Genomic DNA, 23684 nt, shown 5'->3' on the forward strand with positions numbered 1-23684 from the left:
TCAACCGCAATTTGGTTGTACCCGGAGTAGCCGTCTAAAAAACAGTAGTATTGTTGGCCCGATAGTCTTTCAAGCATTTGATCCATAAATGGGAGTGGAAAATGGTCCTTACGAGTCGCGGTATTCAACCGTCTATAATCTATACACATTCTCCACCCCGTTGCAACTTTAGTCGGGATCAATTCGTCTTTGTCATTACGGATTACGGTCATTCCACCCTTCTTCGGAACCACGTGCACGGGACTAACCCACGGACTATCCGAGATCGGGTAAATCATTCCCGCATCCAAAAGCTTCACCACTTCCTTTCTTACAACCTCTTTCATTGTAGGATTTAAGCGGCGTTGTGGTTGAGCCACCGGCTTGAAATCCTCCTCCATCAAAATCTTGTGCATACAATAGGATGGACTAATTCCTTTAAGATCGGAAAGAGTCCAACCCATAGCTTCTTGATTGGTTTTTAGCACAATGATTAGACGGGCTTCTTCTTCTTTTGTCAAAAGGTTGCTTATGATGACCGGCTTTGCCTCGGTCTCATCTAGGAACACATATTTCAAAGTCGAAGGTAACTCTTTTAATTCAATTGGCGCTTTCTCGTCAATTACCTCCTTCTTCAAATTTTCTTCCTCTACTTCCCACGGTTGTAGGTCTTCCAAGCTATCAAGTTCCTTCAAACATTCCTCAAGAGCTAGCTCCTCTTCAACAGTGAAAACCTCCAATGAGTCGTCGAGAGCTAACTCCATAGGAGATATCTCGTGAATATGCTTTGAAACTTCCATAATAGCGTCTTCGATCACATCGATGCGAAAGCTATCATTTCTGTCTTTGGAATGCTTCATCGCCTCGAATAGATCAAATGTGACCTCCTCATTTTGAACACGCACCTTCATTAAACCGTCATCAACATCAATCATCATTCTTGCGGTCTTCATGAATGGTCGGCCCAATATGAGCGGAGCATCATCATCTTCCTCCATATCAATTACAATAAAATCCACCGGGAAAAAGAATTTGTCGACCTTCACCAACACATCTTGGGCTACGCCATGAGGATGGGTCGTCGACTTATCCGCCAATTGTAATGTCATTCGGATGGACTTAATCTCGATGTTGCCAAGCCTCTTGATAATTGACAAAGGTATAAGATTTATGCTCGACCCCAAGTCAATTAGTCCCTTCCCGACATAAACGTCACCAATCTTAACCGGCAATGTAACTCTTCCCGGATCAACCTCTTTCTTAGGAAGTGTCCTTTGAATGATGGCACTACAGCTCGCATCAAGGACGATGGTCTCCGGTTCCGTATACCTCCGCTTTTTGGTTAGTATGTCCTTCATGAATTTGGCATACTTTGGCATTTGTTCCAAAGCTTCAGCAAACGGAATGTTAATTTGTAATTGCTTAAAAATATCCATGAACCGGGCGTAATGCCGTTCATTTTCCCTTTTGGAAGGGGCATGAGGGTAAGGAAGATTTTGGACCGGAGTAGCGCTCACTACCTCCTTTCCCTTTGCAATTCTAGCACTTTTCCATCTAGGCTTCTTCACTACCTCCCTTATTACCTCATCACTTTTATTTTCCTCACTCTCCACACCTTTCTCTTTTTCAACTTCACCATTATTTTTATTCTTTTCAACTACTTCCTCATCACTCCACACTCCTACTTCACCATCAACATTTTCTTCCACTATTTCCTCCTCAATCTCCTTCTCTTTCTCTCTTTTTTCACTCTCCACTCTTTTTTCATTTTCACTACCCAACTCCCTTCCACTTCTCGTCATAATCGCCTTACAATGCTCCTTAGGATTTGTTTGCGTATTAGCCGAAAAAGAAGGATCGGTTTGTTGTTCAGCGAGTTGCTTGGCAAGTTGCCCAACTTGAGTTTCAAGATTTTTTATGGCCGCGTCATTACTCTTTTGATTGGCCATTGACATTTGCATGAATTGCGTCAATGTCTCTTCCAATTTAGAATTGACTACCGGCGGTTGTTGAGGTTGATACGGATTTTGGGGAGGGTTTTGACGGCTAGAAGAACCACCTCCATAACCTTGGTTATGATAATAGTTGCTTCTAGGTTGGAACCCTTGGTTCCCTTGGAATTGTTGTTGTTGTTGTTGTTGTTGAGGGTGCGGTTGATAAGGTTGTTGTTGTCTTGGTTGATAGTCCCGTTGATTGGCCATGTAATTTACTTCGTCAAAACCGGGAGGTGGACAAAATCCGGTGTCATGTTCACCTTTACAAAGTTCACAACAAGCTATTTGTTTAGCTTTTGACGGTTCTCTTAACTCTTTGATTTGTTGCGTTAAAAGTTCCACTTGTTGTGAGATGAGCTTGTTTTGGGCAAGTATGGCATCATTCGTCCCTAACTCAAGCACTCCCGCCTTCTTCAAAGAATTTCCACGACTTTGACTTTGAAGATCATTCAAAGCCATACGGTTGATAATGTTTGTGGCTTCTTCGGCACTTTTTGACATCAACGAGCCACCCGAGGTGGCATCCAACAACGTCTTACAGTTTGGTTGAAGTCCATTTCTGAAGATATGGATTTGAGTTAATTCATCAAATCCATGCCCTTTGCATTTCCTTAGCATGGACTTGAATCTCTCCCACGCTTCATTCAACGATTCACTGGTTCCTTGAGAAAACACCGAGATGGCCGTCTTTGATTCCATGAATCGGTTATGAGAGAAAAATCTTTCAATGAATTTCTCCTCTAACACATTCCAATCTGTCATTACGGCAGGTGTTTGATCGAGATACCAATCCTTTGCTTTACCGAGCAAAGCGTGAGGAAATAAACGTCTGAACAACGGAAGCTCCTGAGCCTGATCCACTCCGGCAGCCAATGCTATCTCATAGAATTTTGTGAGAAAAGCAAATGGGTCTTCATGGTCCATTCCAGTGAATGGACTCCCATACAATAAATTCAGAGTTCCCGTCTTCATCTCAGCTTGCCTTCCTGTTTGGTTGGCAAACTGAGCGGTGTTCCTTGGACTGTTGATACATGGAGTAGAAATAGGTGGTGGTGGTTGTGGCTCCATGTTTGGTATGAATGGGTGTGGATTTGTGGTTGAAGAACTTTCTCCTTGCTCTTGGCGTTGCCTAGCCTGTTGCCTCCTACGTCTTGTTTTGCTATTGAGCCTCCTTGCGGTTCTCTCGATCTCAGGATCAAAAAGAAGTTCGTCCACAGGGATTTTCCCTCGCATAAAACGTAAGTTGCACACTAAACCAAACAAATTACAAGCACAAGTCAAAAATTCACAAGCTAAAACTTAAACAACCAATGCGATGCTCGCAATATCAATTTACAATCCCCGGCAACGGCGCCATTTTGTTGAGACAGTTTTTAAGTGTCGGGTTTTGTTATCGTATCCACAGAGATTGTAAGATATCACTGCCGTTCAATGGTTGAATTAATCTTAACTTAATGTAACACTAGGGTTTTGGTTTTAATCAAGTTATCTTGCATACAAAGTAATTAATTGCGGTAAAAGTTACGTTTTGATTAATATGAGAAATATTGTCAAAGTTAGGTTTCAATGATTACATTTGCTTTGCATGTATTTGCTCGGTCAATCATCTTATAAACTCCTTTAGATGATAAATTATTTCACAAGGTCCTCTCAATGCGTTTCTCTCGAACACCCATTGTGAGTTTTGCCATTTTGATCCATTGTTTCTCTCGAACACAATCTATCAAAATGACAACTTTTTGGTTCAACCTTATGGTGAACAAAATCATTCGTTACTATCTCTAGCTAACAAACAAGTTTGGATGAAAACCTAGGTCAAGAATCGGTAAACATCTCTCGATCAAATACCAACACAAAGAGTTTTAAATAGAAACAAAGTTTTCATCATATATTTACCGTTAAAGAGTTTACATATGAGGATCCTTACATTTACACACAAAGCTCGGAAATCACCTACATCTAACCTTGACAAATGGAAGACTTAGCTACTCATTTTCATGGTAGCTTGGTCGGCAAGTAAGGAAAGAGGGTTGATCAACATCCAAGTCGAATAATCGAAGTTGGATGGGAATCCACCTTCTTTTTGTGGAAGATGGTTGCTAGATGAAGAGAAATGAAATTAGGGCATAAAATCTCCCACAAAGCAATGCTGTAAAATATCTAGGAGAAAGTACAAAAAATGGAAAAGTTGGTAAAAATGAGGTATGGTGCCCAAAAGTGGCACCTGCTACTTATAGACAAGTGCAGAACTGTCATGTTCGCTAGGCGAACATACCTTCGCCTAACGAAGGAAATGCTTCAAGCTCGCCCCCAGCGAGGTTGAGAGGTTTTGCTACTGGAATGCTCGCTGGGGACTCGCTAGAGCCTCGCCTAGCGAGTGAGTGCTGGCTGCACTTTTTCACCAAAACAGAATGAATTCGCTGCAGACTTCGCCATGAGCTCGCCTAGCGAATTAATTTGCTAATTTACTGGAGCTGTTCGCCAGGAGCTCGCCTAGCGAACCCATTCTTCGCCACAGCCTCGCCTAGCGAGCAGGCAGATGAAATGCTCCTTTGCTTTGGTTCCTTTGCCAATTCTCTTGTGTCTTTATTATCAATTAATTCATGCCTTTCCTGCACAATAACAAACACATCAAAGGCACCAAGCTTGTTTATCAATGTAACGCATTCCATGTAAAATAAATGTGATTTTGACAATTTTAGCAAGGCAAAAGAGTGAAAGATGCCCACATATGATAGCTTAAATAAGCACTTTTGGGCATCTAACACTTACCTCACAAAAAAAGGGTGGGGCGGGCCCACATACATCGTACTTTAAGCCTAAAAGTTGCAAGTTTCATGTTAATTTATGCACCCGTAAACGCTCGCAAGAAAACAGGGCGGGGCTATTATAGGGTGTTTGCCTAAAACCTTGATCCGCGCCACAAAAAATCCTCAAAAAACGAGCATACCCAACGGGACTGACCCGTTTTGCATGGTTTTATTGCACGCCTATGGAATTTTCAACAACACCCCTAAGTCACTCGTCTTGGAATTTTTATTACTTTAGTCATACGCTTGTCGATTTGCAACAACACCCCTTTAGTCGTCCATTATAGGGTTTTGATTGCTTTATTCGTATGCATGTAGTGTTTGTGACAATACCCATGATTCATGGCTATCAGTGAAGGAAATTTAACGAAGCAATGTGATCATTGCTTATTCTCCTCCAGGTGTACTAATACGACATTCCATGTTTGGCCTTGGGTTTTATTTGGAGTTGTCCCCTACATTTGTCAAGTCAAAATCATTTGCATCATAGGGATCCTTGGTCATTTATTTTAGGGGATTCAATTTCAATTTCTCTTAACCGCTTAGTGAGAAAGTCCACATTGATTTCCATCACCATTATATATCAGTAAATGAAAAAGAAGTCCCAACGAGCCATATCTTTAAAGACTCAACATCAAGGAGAAATCTCAAAGAATAAACCTCTGATAGAACCTTCCAATAATCTTCTTTCAACAAAGAAGATGAACAAGTTTGCTTGAAAGTATCTCACAAGAAAGATGACTATGAGGTAACAACTCTTTCATACAATAAATTGTTTAAATTTAACACTAAGTTAATCGAGGAACCTGATAAGATTGAAAAGTGTAGCATAGATCTTAAACACTGCATTGATTTTCTAGAACATAACAATGAAACACTTAGATATGAAATGGATAATATTATAAATGAAGCTAGTAAATGTGAGACATGTGTCTCAATGAAGAAGGAAGTGAAATATATTCATAAAACCCTAAGTAAATTTACTAAGGAGAAAGAAAACATGTATTTGATTCTATAAAATCGAAGGCCTTTCTTGAATAGAACTAGATTAGGGTTTAAATCAGGTATATCACATAGTAAGGGCTTTAATAGGAAAACATTGAATCACCCTAAATAAAAATGCTAATTTTGTGATAAGTTTGGCCATCTTGATCCATTTTGTTATGATAAACATAGAAGATCTAAAGGGAGTAATCCTATACCTCTTAGAACTACTAACACACTATGACCCAAAAATATTTGGGTACCAAAGATGAAAATCTATTGTTTTTGCACGAATACTTTGTAACTTTAATGAAGCCTTATTACGTATTAAATGAAGTTGTACAGAGAAATATGTATAACTTTGAGTATACATATTGTGCCTAGTAGTATTTTATTGAAGCTTTTAATCCAAGTATGTTAGTGATGGTGTATTTTAACGAGCGTGATCAAAGAAATTTTCGTTGAGGATGGTCTCAACCCTTGTGATCTGTGATGATCACTTAACCTTTTAGTAGGTTTAAAATATAAGTTTATGATGGATCCACCTATCTCGTGGTTTTAACCAACTCTTGTATCTAATAATTTATAAAGAAAGATTTACAACACTGTTTATTAGAGATTTTATCAAGGTTACTTAATATGTAAGGTGGTACATTTTTAGAGGTTGAATAATCATAAAACTCTTATTAATTCTCTAAACAAGTGGTTTATTATTTGCTCATTAGTTAAAAATTATTATTAATAATAAAATGTTTGAGCTCTTAGCATTTTTGGAGAAAGGGGTGTAATTTAAATGAAAACGAGAGTAAATAGTAGTATGCCAAACCCAAATTTCAACCAAACGCCCCAAAAGACCAAGAAGGTTGAAGACAACGGAAATAATCGATTAGCCTAATCAATTAGATGATCATTGAATTTAAACTTTCAAATTAAATCAGATTGTATATATGCCTCCAAGCAAATAGAATCAGGGCATTAATGGAAAACACATAGAATCTTTAAAACCACCATTACCTAATCGATTAGGGCATGAACATAATCAATTAGATGGATTGTTTCAGAAAGCTTTGGTTCTAATATTTCATGGGCTAAATCTTCAAGGACTTGGTGGAGCTTTTGCATGCCGAAAAAGTTAGAAGGAACACTATAAACAGGTAATCATATTCCCTTCTTTTGCATCATTTTCTTCTATATTCTTCATGTATTTTATGTGAGTTTTAATCTACGTCATAAGTACCATCATCTATGGCTCAAATAAGAAGCCTTCATTCTAGAAGTCCTTCATCAAAGATATTATTCATGGTAAGACCAACCTCAAGAAGTCAATAAAGGAATGTTATGTCCAACCGTAAGGTGATACAACATGTTATTATGGAAGAAAAATTTCTCAATAACTTCAAGCCATATGTTTACATCTACCAAGGGTTGCTAAGGGAATTTTTCAAAAAAGTATTAGATCAAATGTTCATGAATCTTATAAGAGAGTTCTATTCCAACCTTCGGTTTAAAGATATATCCCTGAAGTCATTTGTAAAAGGAATAGAGATTGATATTCATATAGATCAATTCAGAAGAATGTTTGAATTGCCCTTGTGTGGGGTATCTTATACCTATGGTAGGCTAATAAATTTCAAAAAATTAAAATTTTCCACAACCATCATTTATTTTGTCATGAATCATATAGAGGATAGGAAACTTCCTATTAAAGCAAGTTACCCTAAAGGAAAAGATTTGTGTAATCCACTATTTGATCACAAGAATACTCCCCCCGAGGCAAGAAAATATTGAAGTTCTCATTAGAGAGGATGTGGTCCCTTTATGGTTACTAACCTTTCAATTTCAAACAAATTGGGTTGATGTAATAATTATCCATATGATTTATTGCAAGCAGAATCGATCAACATGATTACCAGATGTAGCCTTGACACCAAGATTTTAGTTGCTGTTGGAGTCGACACTATGGGGGAATTTGTGGACCCAATCCATTCTAAGATCAATTATTCCTTGCTCAGTAGCATGATGGTTTGTATATTTCAAGGAGAACTAAGGAATGAATCAATGGATGAAGACGAAGTTGTAGCCTAACTAGCCGCATAAAATTATGAAGTCTTCAATACACACTTGTAAAGCTTATGTATAGTCAAGAAGTGATCCAAGATGGTAAAGCTAATATATAGCAAGAATGGAAGTTAACTAGTAACTACTTAGTTTTGATGATGACATTACTTGAAGTCAAGAAACTGATGAAGATATCTCAAGCGGTCAAAGATGCACATGATAGTTGATCAAGCTATCCTCCCAAATCAAGCCAAACACATATGTTTAAAGTCAACAATATGGTCCAACAAATCTCAAATAAAAACTTAGGGTTTAAGATCACTAGTGTTTTGACCTCTAACTCTCAAATGATGGTAATCAACATGGATATATCTCAAGCCTCGTCAAGAAGACTCAAGGTTCTTGTGTGATGATAAAGTCAAAGATAATAATGCTAAAACTTGAAACTTCAGAGTGTAAAAGAGAGGAAGTGTGAAAGCTCGCTTGATCATGTTTGTCTGAATGATTAATGTATTGTAAAGACACAAGAGAATTTATGGAAATATTATGGATAAATCACACACACACACACTAAAATCATTGATAAGCCTCTCATTTTTTTAAATTAAATGACCAAAAAATATTTTGGGGCCTAGTTAGTTGATTAGAGAAGTGTTCAATTAATTAGGAGATTTTTTGCAACTGTCTAATTGATTAGATCTTTGGCCTAATCGATTATATCATGGGTAATTGAGTCTATAATAGATTATGATAATCTCTTAATAATGGGTAACAACTCTATATCTAAACCTTCCATTTTGTGCCACAATAATCAATTGATTGCACTGCATAGTCGATTAGGTCATTAATTTGGCCCATAATATATTTCCAAATTTATACCATGTCTTGACCTATAAATAGAGAGTTTCTCTATCACTTTTACACATTCTAAAAACGTGAAAAACCTCAATTTTCACTTCTCTCATCACCTCTTTAAATGTAAAATTATTTGGTGTTATTTATCTTACCTCATCTCTTTACTTTTCAATTATTTACTTTGAATTTCGTTACATTTTCAACTATTTTTATAAAATGATTTTAAAATATGATTTCTCAAATGATTTGTTTTCAAATCATCAATTTTCAAACCTCCAAAATTGACCCCATATTATGTATGGAGTCACATGTCCAACAAGTGACTCCTTGCACACCTAGGTTGACTTGTAGTTGTTGAATATTCAGAAGCATCTCTTGTCCAGATATTAACAATTGAAAAAAATATTGTTGCGAAGGTTGGCTTAGGAAAAAGTGTTGTAGAGGCTAAAAGAACGAAAGGGCTTGGAACATTTCCCTTTCAAATTTTAGAGTAGCTAGATATTCTTACACAAGAAGAAACATATAGGTCACTAGAGTATGATCATTCTCTATTGGAGGAGGATGTGGAGCTTCGTTAGCTTCAGCGACTGCCGTAACAGCGTGAGGTTGAGCAGAAAATCTGGTAATCTTCAATGTCACCATGGATTTGTGAGTTTAATATCTATTCTATTTGATAAAGAGATTTTTGTTTCGTGAGAAGAAGATTAAGTATTTAGTCTTTGGTGAAAAGATGGTGGTGTTGTGGAAAATGACAAGAATCAATAGTTCATTCTCATATATAGTGTCATTGTTCCATTAAAGAACCTGAAAGGTGAGGTGAAATGGTGAAATAAAGTCTTTGTACGATGGAGCAAGCTTCTGGTACAATATAGAAGAGACGAACCTTCAAGTTTAGCACTCCAACACCCAAGTTAGTGACTAAGTGAAAAGTAGTTTGAAAGTGAAAATGGATTGAATACCTAACATGGTGAGATCTCATCCTTATATAATATGAGCACGTAAAATTGTTCGCGTGTGATTCAGACCCTTGTGTGGATTTCTGTTTAGTTAGATCCAATAATGAGAGATATGATGAAGCGGTTAAAACCATAACTCTGACCATATTTTTTAAAGAGATGGTTAATGACTTGGGAATTTTTCCTAGTAGCTTTACAAAATATCATAATTCATCTGCAAGAAAAATATGGTTATGAATGGTTGTCTTGTCAATTGATATACACGTCAACTTACCCTGATCCACCATTATAGATAACTTCCTACTAAGTGCCTCTTCAGCAATGCAGAAGAGCAAATGAGACATATGATCTTCTTACCTCACTCCTCCAAAGAAAGAAAATAATCTTGCAGCTTTTCTATTTATCATGGTTGATAGTTTGGTTGGGTGTAGAATGGTAAGTATCCAATCATAAAAGTTTTGATCAAAATCAAATTGAACAATAACTTTAATAAGATATTGTCAATCTAAAGTATCAAAGGCTTTTCTAATGTCTATCTTCAAAGACATATTGTCTCTAAAGGATTTCTTGTCCAACATATGAATGACTTCTAAAGTAACCCCAAAGCATTATAAATATGTATGCCCCTAATGAAGTTTCTATGATGTTTTGAAATAACTTTATGAGGTAAGATGGCCAACCTGCCTGCAACGATCTTAGTGATGATTGGATTGAAAAATTGCAAGTGCAAAAGGTCTATATAGCTCTATAGAATCCATTCCATTTTGTTTAAGTATCAAAGTTACTGAATTGAGATTAGGAAGGATCCAACCTTGTTCAAAAAGTTAAATCGTCAAATTGATCCCATCAGTCCTTACACTATATCCCAATAGGCTTGAAAAAAAACATCCCTCAAAGCCATCAAGGTCTAGAGCAGAATTATCATTCATATTTTGAAATACATTCTTAATTTTCTATGAATGAGGCATTCTCGTGAGATATTCGTTATTCACATGAGGTATAAGTTGTGGGATAATTCTCTCCACAAAATCAGTATAACTGTAATTGTTTTTCAGGTTAAACAACTTTTTTGTAGAAATTAATAATGTGATTATCTAATTCAATGTATTCCTCTAAAAAATATTTTTCTGCCTCAGTTTAGTGATTTTGTTACTAACATGTCTCAATTTTACCGTGTTGTGAAAAAAATTGTATTCTACTCCATCCTTAAACGACTTATTCCTTATCTTGTTCCTATAAAACCGATCTTGCATATACAATGTCTTATCTAATAGAAGTTGTACATCATCATTGTAATCCGCATTATTAATCAAACTATGTATCTTGTTAACTTCCTGAGTAATTTCAATGACTTTAAGATGGATATTGTCACATATCTCTTTATTTCATTTCTTAACAATAAATATAACAAATCTCAACTTTGCAAATAAAAAATTAGTGTTCTAATTTTTTTTAACCATTTAAAAATATTATTTTAGAATTGATTAGATATTAATTACATAATGGCTAAAATCAATATATATTTTAAAATGATTAATTTTAACACGAACATGTCTTATAGGGGTGTTCGCGGGTTAGGTTGAGTCAAATTTGATGAAATTCAATACCCGACTCAATCAATAGTTGTTGGACTGGGTTGAGTGTTCAACTCGTACTTCTAAGACTAAACTCGAACCGAACCAACTCGTTCATAAATTGGTTGAGTAAGGTTGAATTTGCGGATCATCTACTAAAAAATCAATTCAATTAACACATTTATTTTACATAAACATTAAAACATCATAAAATTTTAGTAGTTAATTTGAATAAAGTGTATCATTTAATACCTAAAAGCTCTTTTACCATCTAAATCAAGTTTTAAAAAAATACAAAATACAAAATATAATTTAAATGATACGACATTATCACTCTTTCAATAAAGAAATTCAATCTCTCAAACTTAATTTAGACTTAAGTTATTACAACTAATAAAAATTATAATTATACTAAAAATAATGTATACGTGGTATGAATTTTGTTAGATTCTTTATAAAAGAATTAAAATAAAAATAACATGACAAATGGATTGGGTTCGCGGATTCAAAATTCCAAATCCGTTATTCAAACCAAATAACAAAGGGCTTGAATGGATTGATTTAGGTTGGTCTCGTACATACTTGAGTTTGATTAAAATAAGGATTGAATTGGTTTGGATGATGAGTTCGTGGATTGACTTGTACCATGAACATTCTCGTCTTATATATAGATAGGTTAAGAATAATAGCAAAGATGAAAGGTAATAACTTTTAATATCATTACAAAAATAATATTTTTATTGAAATTAAAATAAAAAGAATTGTGTTAATATATAAGAATATATATATGGGTCAAATATAGTAATATTTGAACACATATACTTAATTTCTTTTCGTGTACTTAATATATATACATTCAAAATTAAATCAAAGAAAAGAAAAACAAATTAACTTAAATTTCATGATGTTAAATAAAATTTAAAATAAAATAAAATAAATTTTTTAAAGAATATATACTAACAATATAAAATAGTTTTAGGTGCTCATTTAATAAAGTATTAGTATTCTTTTATACTATACAAATAATTTCAAAATATTTTTTATAATATAACGGAACACAATCAATATTTGCAATATTAATTGAATATCACTTTACAATTATTTTATATTGAAAATGCACTTTCTAAGAAAATCAAACAATTCAATTTATATTTTGAAATTGTTTCCATTCAAATCTAATTCCAAAAATATCATTGATATCATGCAATCACAAATCACAATTTACATGCTTATAATACTTGATCATGAAATTGTATCTTGTAAGCAACAATTTTTATTATTATTAAAGCAACTCTGAAAGAACTTGAGGGTGAAGATGGTGCGCATTCAAATGATTCAATCAAGAGGTTAAAGATAACTCCAAATCAATCACTATCACATATTGGACCATTTAAAATCAACAAAGTTTTGAAATGAGAGACCACAATGCTAAAATTGACCCCTCACCAAATTGTTTACCATTTAAATACAATGTAGGCCTTAAGAAAAGAATTCCATATATAAATTATTATCAACTACAATCAGATTCAGCTGGATGAAGACATGTTTTAAGAATGTTTAAATTGTTTTTGTTTGCTTTTCAAATTGAAGTTTAATTTTAGTATATTTGTGAGTGTATAAAAAAATCATATTGCATTATTGAAGAATTTAAAGATTTGTAAATGGATAGGGTGACAAGATATTATAGGATTCAATTCTTTTTCATAAGTCTGATTTGATAAAATATCATTCTCAAATCTATATCCGTATGAATATTAATGTTTGTATTCGTATCTTATAGATATTTAAATATCTGTTCTCATATCTGTTTGTTCATATTTTTAATAAAAAATAATTGATCAATTGCAATCTATTATATATTCTAAATATTTTTCAACAACATTAAAAAAAATTCAAAGATGTTCTTGTTGAGTTAAGAAACAAACAAAATTAATAAATTTATTTGTATAATTTTAATAGTGATACATTTATATTAAAATGTGAATACGTAATATAGATGTATTTAATAAAATTAATGAATTTATGTGTATATAATAATAAAAATAAATTATATATATATATATATATATATATATATATATATATATATATATATATATATATATATATATATATATATATATATATATATATAGATATGTGGTGTGTACTAACATACTGGACCACGCTCATAGGGGATAATTGTTAAGAGTCTAAATTTGTATCTATTGTATAGACCTTTGTAAGTAATTTTTATGAACACCTACAATTAAGTCAAATTGCCTTCCCTATTTGTTACCTATAAATTTACATAATTTTTAATAAATAGTTTAAGTTTAAGTTTTAAAAGAATAATAAACATTCAACAAAATGTGTGACCATTAGTAACACCAAAAAAAAAGCAAACAATGCTTTTGAAGTTTATTATAAACTACTTATTGTCCTGACACATAAAATATTGTGACATGAACAAAATTTATTTTTGATTATTCCTGTTGTTTATTTCAGGTACTTACCTACTTCTAACAAGCATAATCATGGAATTTCAAACTCAATTCAAATTTAGATCCAATTTAAAAGGAGCTTCCATAACCAATTTTGCATGGAAAAATTAATTTTTTTTATCATGGACTTGTTCAATGTTAAGAGACACAACATCAAACTTATTGATGATTATTTTCCCTGATTTAGACGATTAAAAATAAGGTATTTTTGTTAAGAATAACAAAGTCAAGTGTGAGTTGGAGTCTCATATTGATTATAAATGTGGAGATTTGATCATTATAAGTGGGAGAACCCACACACCTATCACCTTAAAATTTTGGGTGAATATGTGGTGTCTCTCTCACTCGTGTGTTGCTCTTAGCTTAATGTTGATGCTTCTCCTCATGACCCAACAAATGATATCAAAGCCTTTGGTTCGAATAAAGGGACCGACTTACTTGTATCGAAATCCTCAGGAATAGGTGTCTTGTTGAAATCAAAATGCCCATGAAGAGGTGTATCTAAATGTCCAAGAAGATATGTCAACGACAGTATAAGTATATATGGACAAAAAAGTTTTCACTTGAGGGGGAGCATTGTGGACTCACACTTGAGGGGAAGATTATTGGAAAATAAGTGTGAGTTGTATTGAGAAATAAGTGTGAGTTCTAAGTCGCACATTGTTTAGAAAAATGGAGGTTGAACACTTTATAAGTAAGAGAGACACCACATATTCACTCACAATCTTAAGGTGACAGACATATGGGTCCTCTTACTTATAAAGTGCTCAATCTCCATTTTTTAAATAAATGTGGGACTTAGAACTCACACTTGTTTCTCAATACAACTCACACTTGTTTTCCAATAATCTCCCCTCAAGTGTGAGTACATCTACTATGCTCCCCCTCAAACAAAATCTCTTTCATCCACATGCTTGTACCTCCATTGAGAGACACTCTTATCTCGTCATGGACACCATGTCAGTGTTGGTGTAAGCCCTAGAGGCCAATACTTTTGGTACTTGTATCGAATTATTTAAGGCTTTTTCTTTATTATGGTTGTTTAATAAAGTCCCTAGAATAGCTAGTCCGTTTAATGTATCAAGTATGACTTAATCATGAGATCACATTAAACATAAGGACACTATTCTTAAAGTATCCGTAGTCGAGCTTTATTGTGAAGTGGGATAACATTAAAGCATTAAGACTATTATGTTTGTAGACTGATGATCACATTTCATGGATCATGGATAAAGAGTTATCAAGTATTAAACATAGGTATGAATATTAAGAGTAATATTTATACCGGATTGACCCGCTATGAGAATACTATATAGAAAGTTATGCAAAGTGTCATAAGTTATTCTCATGGTGATAATGGTGTATACCACTCTTCGACCTGAAACCACTATGGATCTTAGATGTAGAGTCGAGTGCTTTATTGATGATCCAACGTTGTCCGTAATTGGATAACCATAAAGACAGTTGATGGGTACTCCACGAAGCATGCTGAGGGACATGAGTGACCTAGATGGAATTTGCCCATCATGCGTAACAGGATAAATGTCTATGGGCCCAATATTGAACTGGACAAGGATGACACGGTCTATACCTTGTGTTCAAAATAGACATAAGGGCAAAGGGGTAATTATACACATAATTATTATCACAGGAGGTTTTGTCAGATCACATGACATTTTCGTGTCTTGGGTAGCAGTGATGTGTTGCTAGATACCGCTCACTGTTTATTATGTTAAATGCGTGATTTAATATAATTGTCAATGTCGCGAAAACCTACAGGGTCACACACAAAGGACAGAATGAAGAGAGATAGAGTAACTAAGGAACACCCTAAGGTACGGTGCACTTAAGTGGAATACGAAATATGGTAAGGTACCAAATACTTAAGTGATTTTGGGCATATTATAAGATATGGGCCAAAATACACTTAAGTGGGCTTTTTAGCTTGAAGCCCACACAAGTGGTTCTATAAATAGAACCCCTTGGGTAGAAGCATTGTCACTCCACTCAGACTCAACTCAAGTAAAGACTTGGAATTTCGTTTCCCTCTCTCTCTCACTCAAAGCCTTCATTCGTACCAGCTAGCACTGAGATTGAAGGAACCCGTTCGTGTGGACTGAGTAGAGACGTTGTCATTGTTCAACGTTCGTGATCGCTCCGTGGATTTGTATCCAAGGTTTTGATCGTTACAAGAGATCTGCACCAAAGGTTTGAATCGCCACAAGAGGTAACGATTCTATCACTGATAATGCTCATTCGTAAGGATCACTAAATGGAGAAATTTTTAAATTCCGCTGCGCCTTGGATGGCAATTCTCCTTCAGTCAGGAAGACTTTCGACACAAGGAGTTGGTCCCTTACTCGAACCACAGGCTTTGATACCAATTTGTTAGTGTGTGAGGCACTTTTAGTGAGGAGAGAAAGAAAGAATAAGGAAATAAGGATTGTATTATTGAATGATTATGAACTGAATTACAAAGATATATATATATATATATATATATATATATATATATATATATATATATATATATATATATATATATATATATATATATATATATATATATATATATATATATATATATATATACACACACACCTAAGTGACTTGACTACTAACTAACAAATATAAAACCCTAAACCTTAATTAACTTTGGACTTGGGCCTCACACTACTTGGATTATATTATATCTCAGTATACACCCCTATAATCCAAGTTGTCGAACATACACTAATCATAGCCGATTTGAATTAGTCCTAATTTCTTTCTCAAATTTAGGAATATGTCGAGCTTCAATCCTTTGGTAAAAATGTTGGCCAACTATGCTTCCCTTGAGCAATGTCTTACTTCAAGTTCACTTCGACTTACCTTCTCCCTTAGAAATGTGAAATCTAGCTACAATGTTCTTACTCCTTCCATGCAAAACTGGATTCTTCATAATATTTATGGTTGACTTATTGTCTATTTGCAACACCATATGTTTCATCACTTTTACCTTCATTTCTTCAAGCACATATTTGATCCAAATTGCTTAACACACAACATAAGATCATGTTATATATTCATCCTCACACGATGACAATGCCACCATAGGTTGCTTTCTCGAGCACCATGAGATTGGAGTACCAAATACTTGTAGGAAATATCCATTTGTGCTTCTTCGATCTTCCTTATATTTACACCAATCAACATCTGAATAGCAAGTAACCATGGCTTCTTCGCTTTCAGAGTCTCTTCGAAATAGAATTCCATAGTTTATCGATCCTTTTAAGTATCCCAAAATTCATCTTGCAGCCTTTATGTGTGACACCTTTGGTTCACTCATGTATATGCTCACTAATCCGACTGAGAAACCTATATCAGATCGAGTGTTGCACACATATCTCAAAGATCTGACAATTTTTTTGAACAAAGTTGCATCGACTTTGTCTTTCTCTCCATGCTTCTCCAACTTCAAATTTGGTTCGACGGGTGAAGATGTAGGAGTTGAATCATCCATTTGAAATCTCTTGAGTATCTCTTTGACATAATTTTTTTTTGATGTAGCACCATACCTTTCTTCTACATTTAAAACTCCATGCCTATGAAGTACGATAACTTTCCCAGATCCGACATTTAAAATTCCTTCTTCACCAGCTCTTTGAACTTTGACAAGTTCTCCAAGTTATTTCCAATCATTAGAAAGTCATCAACATATAAGCAAATGATTGTTATATCTCGTGCCATAATCTGAACATAGACACCATATCAGATTTTCATTTGAGGAATCCCAATTAGACTAAGTATGTGTCAATCTTCTTGTTTCATGCCCTAGGTTCCTGCTTGAGACCATAAAGCGCTTTGTGCAACTTGTATATTTTCCTTGCTTCCTCCTGTATCATAAAACTAAGAGGTTCTGTGACATAGACTTCTTCGTCTAAGTGACCATTCAAAAATGTTGATTTCACATCTAAGTGAAATATCGACCAACCTTGATTGCATGTCAAGGTGACTACTAGTTGAACAGTCTCCAATCTTGCTACTTATGTGTATACTTCAGAGTAGTCGACTCCTTCTCTCTGAAGAAAACTCGAGCTACCAATCTCTTCTTATGCTTTATTATTAACCCATCAACATTGTGCTTCAACTTGAACATCCACTTCATTTTGATAGCTTTTGTACGCGCTAGTAATCCGACTAACTCTCACGTGTTGTTTCTTTCGATTGCTTGTAACTCTTCGACCATAAATGACTTCCACTTTTTATCGTTTGAGGCTTCCCTATAATTAATTGGTTCAACATCTGTAAATAAGGCGAAATAATACCACTCTAGCAGCGGAAGGGATCGATTATGTATCGATCGAGATAAGGGACAATATATAGCAAGATACATCTTTATGCTCTACGAAACACCAATCTATTGGTGTTTGAAGAGGTACCAATAGTAGCACTCTCTTCTTGTGAGACCGAGTATATTGTCGCTTCGTTGTATGTGTGTGTCAAGCCGTGCGCTTAATGAATTTGTTAAAGGAGTTAGAGAGCTAAGAGAATGACGATGTAACGATCATGGTTGATAACATTTATGCTATAAATCTTGCTAAGAATCCAATTGCACACGAGAGGAGCAAGCATATTGAGACGAGGTTTCACTACTTCAGAGAACTTGTTAGTGAACGAAGGTTGAGATTGAGATATTGTAAAAGTCAAGACCAAGTATCCGATTTGTTGACCAAGAGAGTCACGATTGAAGTGTTCAAGTGAATGAAGAAGTTAATGAGAATGAAAGACTTGAATTAAGGTGATGTGTTAAGAATGGAAGATAATTCAAGTCAGTCCAAGAAGTTGTGGTTTTATGTCAACATATTGCATCCCTTTGTAAAATGTCAAACATAAGCAATATGCAATTGGTTTCACCTGGAGCTTTTTTGGTTAAAACTGAAACAAAAGCAAAATACAACCGGTTGTACTGATAGTGAAATTGGTTACACTTAGGAGCTTTTGTTTTACTTTTACTTAATTGTACATCATCTCTTGTATTGTTGTATAAATATCCTTGGGATATCTTATGAGAAAGTGACTATGTTTTTCACCATCAATTACTTTCTCTATTCTCTCTCTCTTCCTCTTCCTCTCCATTATGAATTACTCAATTATTTCTTTCGCAAATCTTATGGTTTCAAATTCCAACAATTTTAGTGTATTTTTCCTCTTATACCACAACATAAATATAAAAGAGAAAATAATAATTTTATGTTATATCAAACACGCTTGACATCTTTCTCTTAAAATGCCGCACTAATTCCTTTCATGATGAAAAAACATCTACATATATAAGCGGCCAAATCAATTACTCTCATGTATCAACATAACTTAAGGATAAAAGTAGAATAATAAAAAAAAAGCTCAATTATTTTCACGATATCATGTAAAAATATTGAGAGCAACTTAAGTGAAAACTTCAATATTTTGAAAATCTTACAATATTAATAGTTAAGTCTACCAAAATTAAATTAATTGTTAACAAAATTATTCTTCATTAAATATTTTTTTATTTGTTTTCTTTCTTCTTTCATGGCATAAATGTAGAAGAGAAAATAGTTTTATATATTGTGTCCTATGAATTTGATCTTTTACTCGTTACTTTCACAAGAATAAAAACAGTGTTACATTAAGGGGATCAAAATCTACTGTAGAAGAAGTGTCAATACCAATGTTAAGCACAATCCCCCCCAAAAAATATATTTATTAGTCTCCATTATCTTACCACACAAATTACACTAAGAAGCAATATTACAACCTCTATCTAGTATACAAATTCTTAGCCGCAGGAACATTTTTGTAAAAAAGTCTCCAAATAAGAAGATATTTAGAAGGTTGAATGGAAGGACATATCAGTTTAGTCCAATAAATCTCATTGAGAGGAATTTTAAAAAAAGATAAAATATCTTGAAAGCAAAATTCCTAATTATTCTTGTGTGTAAAACTAAAAAAATAAAAAGTGATGGTTCAATGTGCCAAGCCCAACTTGCTATTTTGAGAGAGAATACAGCAGCCTGTAATCCCTCCACTGTCAAGAGGAGAAGGTGTTCACTGCTCTGTGAAGCCAGCCTCATGCGGTTCCCTCCATTCTAGTGACCAAGAGATCTGGGCCTTCGACCAAACCCCCCATGGCCCAACTCTCGACTTGGAGCGGGCAGGCCAGCATAGTGTATAACTCAGTCCAGCACGCTGGGCCAAAGCCATGTTCCACCACAATATTGCCCCCACATGGGTCACAAGTTGTTGTTAATCAACTCGGCGATTCAACTTGTTTCTCTAGCAGTTATAAACATATGATTTCTTTTTATTTTATAAGATGTGGGACTTGGAACTATAGCAGCTGCTACATTCTATCGTGACATTTGTATCTCAAACATCATCATCACAATCACTTCTGTACTGAATCAAATCAAAATAATTAAACATCACAATCACTTCTGTACTGAATCAAATCAAAATAATTAAACATCACAATCACTTCTCTTGTTTTCCTTTTGTTGCTGTCTCTTCCTGGGAACTATAGCCCCATATTTAACATCGATGGCAAACTCCTTTTGTATCCTATTACAAACAGTTCAATTAACAACTTAACAAATGCTTATCATACAAGGCTAAACTCCTTTGTATAAATCTTACTATTTCTATAAAGCTATCACTCTGAGTTTAATTATAAAAACAAGTTATTAAATACTCTTCTAAACACTTACACACTTACATGTTTATAGTCGAACTACAGATATCCCACACTCTTTCCATATTTTTTCAAAAAAGAAAGTTTCTGCGGGTGAAAATTCATGTCCTAGAGGAGGTTGCAGTATGTTTCTTTGTGTAACTTCTATGGTAAGGCAAAGCAATTGAGACCACTAAACATCTTTTTTGGATTGTGCTTTTGCAGAAAGTATTTAGACATGGCTTACTTCTATTCAACACTTTTTCTATTGATTTTGTTCTATATATTTGTAGAAGATCTTCATGGCCTCAATGTAAAACTTTTTTTTATCTCTGTGAATGTAATGAGTAAAAGATCAAATGCATATGACATATATAAAATTATTCTCTCTTTTACATTTATGCAATGATGAAGAAAAGAAATCAAAAAAGATAGTTAACGAAGAATAATTTTGTTCACAATCACATGCGTGCATTAATATAAATTCAATTCTATTACACCGTCAGCGTAAAATGTCGAAGTTTTTGCATGATATACAAGATCCGTAGTTGATGTGGCCTCTTATGTCCGTTTAAGTTTTTTCATCTGTGTGTAAAAGGAGTTAGTGCAGCCTTTTGAGAAAAAGATATGGAACGTGTTTGACGCAACAGAAAATTATTCTCTCTTTTATATTTATGCGGTGATCGAAGAAAGAAAACACGGTAGAATATCTCTAACGACGAATATGGAAACTAGAAAAAATTGTTTCTCAATAGTGACATAATTTCATGAAAACACCATATAACAAACTAATGTTTCTTTTGCTATTTCATCTTTCCATAAAGTTTCTTTCTCTACATAGCACACCAACTAAGATTAAGTCTATTACAATCTTGCAGTTTTAAAATACTCTAATAAGATCTACTTAGTTTCACTAGCTTTGGAAGTTAATCACCTCTTTCAAGAACTAGATTCCCTGATAATAACCTTAACTTACAAAGACAATCTTCATTCTTACACAAACAGACAACACTTCCGCCACGAGACTCTAAGAACATCAAACCTTAGCTAATATGTACCCTTTAGTTAGTTAAATATAGATGTAGATTGAACGAAAGCACGCCACGGGCAGCAACACTTTGCAATGAAGTTAAGCTCTATTTATCCATGACGCTTCAACATAATGCCGTGAACGTAAGGGGCTAGGAAACTTCATTGTTGGTCGCACGTCAGAAAAGGGCAGAACTTATTCTTCGAAGACGGTATTTTGGTTCAGGTGATGGTTCCGGTGGTAGCCCCTGCTCAAACTCCTGCATAAGGGAAAGAATTTATTACAGTTTAATCAGGAAATTTGTAGTTGCAGCATGACATGACTCAAAAAAATCTGCGCAATAATTAAGGATGCGAAATTTTATAGTCGAGTAACCTTCTCTTTCTTGAGCTGAATATTTACTTGTTCTAGTCGAGTAACCTTGGTAACAAGTTCATTATGGTAAGCCTGCACAATCAAACATTTATAAGTGACAAAACAAATGATATTTCGGCTACGCAAATGAAGAAAGGACCAATACAATCAATTTCTTTAACATAACGTGTAAAGGCTAAACCTGTTTTCTCGCCCGCGAACGCGCGGCAGACTCCCTATTCTTGATTTTCCTTTTCAGCCTCCTTTCGAGAGCCTTCTCGTATGCATCCGAGGTATCCCTTCTGCGACCTGGTTTCGTATCTGACATACTACTAACAGAAGAAGAGGATAACAAGCCTGTTTTCGGTTGAAAACTCTGAGGAATAACTATATCCATCGCATCCAACTCCACCGTCGAACTAACAGAACCTCCAGCGAAAAGCCCCGCTTGTACTAAAAAATCTTCCAACGTTGTATCACCGAGAGTCATTTCTCCATCCACAATCTTCTCGGCGTCGCCATATTGTTTCTTCTGACCATGCTGAATCTCTCTCCATACATCATCCACCGTCTTCCCACTCAAAGCACGAGCCAACGTCATACTAGCCTGACGTTGAAGCGACGACGACGAAGACGGAACGTGCTCGCTCTCTATCCCTACAACCTTATTACCTTCCGCAGTCCATACATTTTGAAGAAGCTCGTCGAGATTCATGCTCCCTAACGGCTTCCCCAAATCTCCGAGTAAATTGTTAACCTCATCAAGAGTAAGACCATACCATGAATTTTGCTTAACTAACTGATTAGCCTGTAAATGAGACTGTTGCCCGTTACTTTGAGAACCCATTGTTTGAATCCCCATTCAACACACTTGTAACCCAAAACCTGTCATCACCATAGAATCAGAAACCCTAGAACTTACTTTCCCTAAAAATCACCAAATCATTGACTAAACTCTTCAGTCCTAAAACAAATTTCCATGCTTTTTCCAATAAACCTAACACTCCAGTCCAACCTTATAGAACTCCTGAAAGAAAAATTGCAAGCCCCATTTTATGCACATCAGCTGAGGCAAAAAAAAACAAAAAAAAAAATCACTCACATTGAACAATTTAACTTAAATTTTGCATTTTTTCAACCAAGTTTTAACCTTTTTGGGAAATATCACAAATCATGATCAACCCCATTAATCAAAACCATCATGAAGCAAGAATCACACAGAAATCCATCACCAAAAAAGAGAATATTGTTGGTTAGTTAATTACCTGAAGGAGAAGAAACAGGATCTGAAACGAGTAAAAGGAAAGAAATCACCAAACTCTGAACAAGTTAAAGGAAGAAACCCATCCAAGTATGCATTTTTTTGTGGGGTGTTTTCAAATCAAACTGGAATTCGACCAAATCAAGTGATTGTTTGGAGCAAAACTTCAGTAGTGTGTTGAAATTGGACAGGAACGTTGGAGTTTGATGATTGTTTGTTGTGTTTGATCAGAAATGAGATTAGTGTTGTTGTGTGGGAAATATATTGGATTTGGCATGGGTTGTACAATATTGAAAGCGATAGTGTTTGCCTAGTTCTAGTTGAAATGGAATTGTATGCATTAAAGAAATTGATTTTGATATGTTTATACTTTTTTTTAAATGATTTTCTTTTTCTGAATTTATTCAACTTAATTATAAATTTTAATTTTAAAAATATTTATTTTTATTTTATTTTATTTTTTAATTCACATTTACATCAATATATCTAAAAATATATATATTTAAGGTCTACGATTCTAAAAGAAAAGAACAATGCTATCGTGAAAAGAAAGAAGAAGAAAGAAAAAGTAGAAATGAAGATGCATATGTGATTTTTTTAAAATAAATATCAAAATAATCACTTTTAGAAGAGGATGCGTCAAATGAACTGGCGC

The 23684-nt window shown here is 34.4% G+C and overlaps 1 protein-coding gene across 3 annotated transcripts; it reads right to left on the reverse strand.

Annotated features, from left to right (window-relative positions):
- Positions 1-21165: 21165 nt before the first annotated feature.
- Positions 21166-23371, reverse strand: LOC127117903 (ABSCISIC ACID-INSENSITIVE 5-like protein 2). 3 transcript variants are annotated; one of them, XM_051048032.1, is made up of 4 exons: positions 23034-23371; positions 21971-22653; positions 21790-21861; positions 21166-21673 (listed from the first exon to the last, which is right to left on the reverse strand). In XM_051048032.1, exons 2-4 carry the CDS (start codon positions 22628-22630, stop codon positions 21593-21595), a joined length of 813 nt encoding a protein of 270 aa, XP_050903989.1. In that variant the 5' UTR covers positions 22631-22653; positions 23034-23371; the 3' UTR covers positions 21166-21592. The 3 variants fall into 3 exon arrangements, with proteins under 3 accessions (XP_050903989.1, XP_050903988.1, XP_050903987.1); XM_051048031.1 differs by having other exon boundaries at positions 21971-22795; positions 23034-23370; XM_051048030.1 differs by having other exon boundaries at positions 21971-22834; positions 23034-23370.
- Between the last annotated feature and the right edge of the window lie 313 nt (positions 23372-23684).

Source organism: Lathyrus oleraceus, chromosome 2 (genome assembly GCF_024323335.1).
Source record: "Lathyrus oleraceus cultivar Zhongwan6 chromosome 2, CAAS_Psat_ZW6_1.0, whole genome shotgun sequence".
In the NCBI taxonomy this organism is placed as follows: Eukaryota; Viridiplantae; Streptophyta; class Magnoliopsida; order Fabales; family Fabaceae; genus Lathyrus; species Lathyrus oleraceus.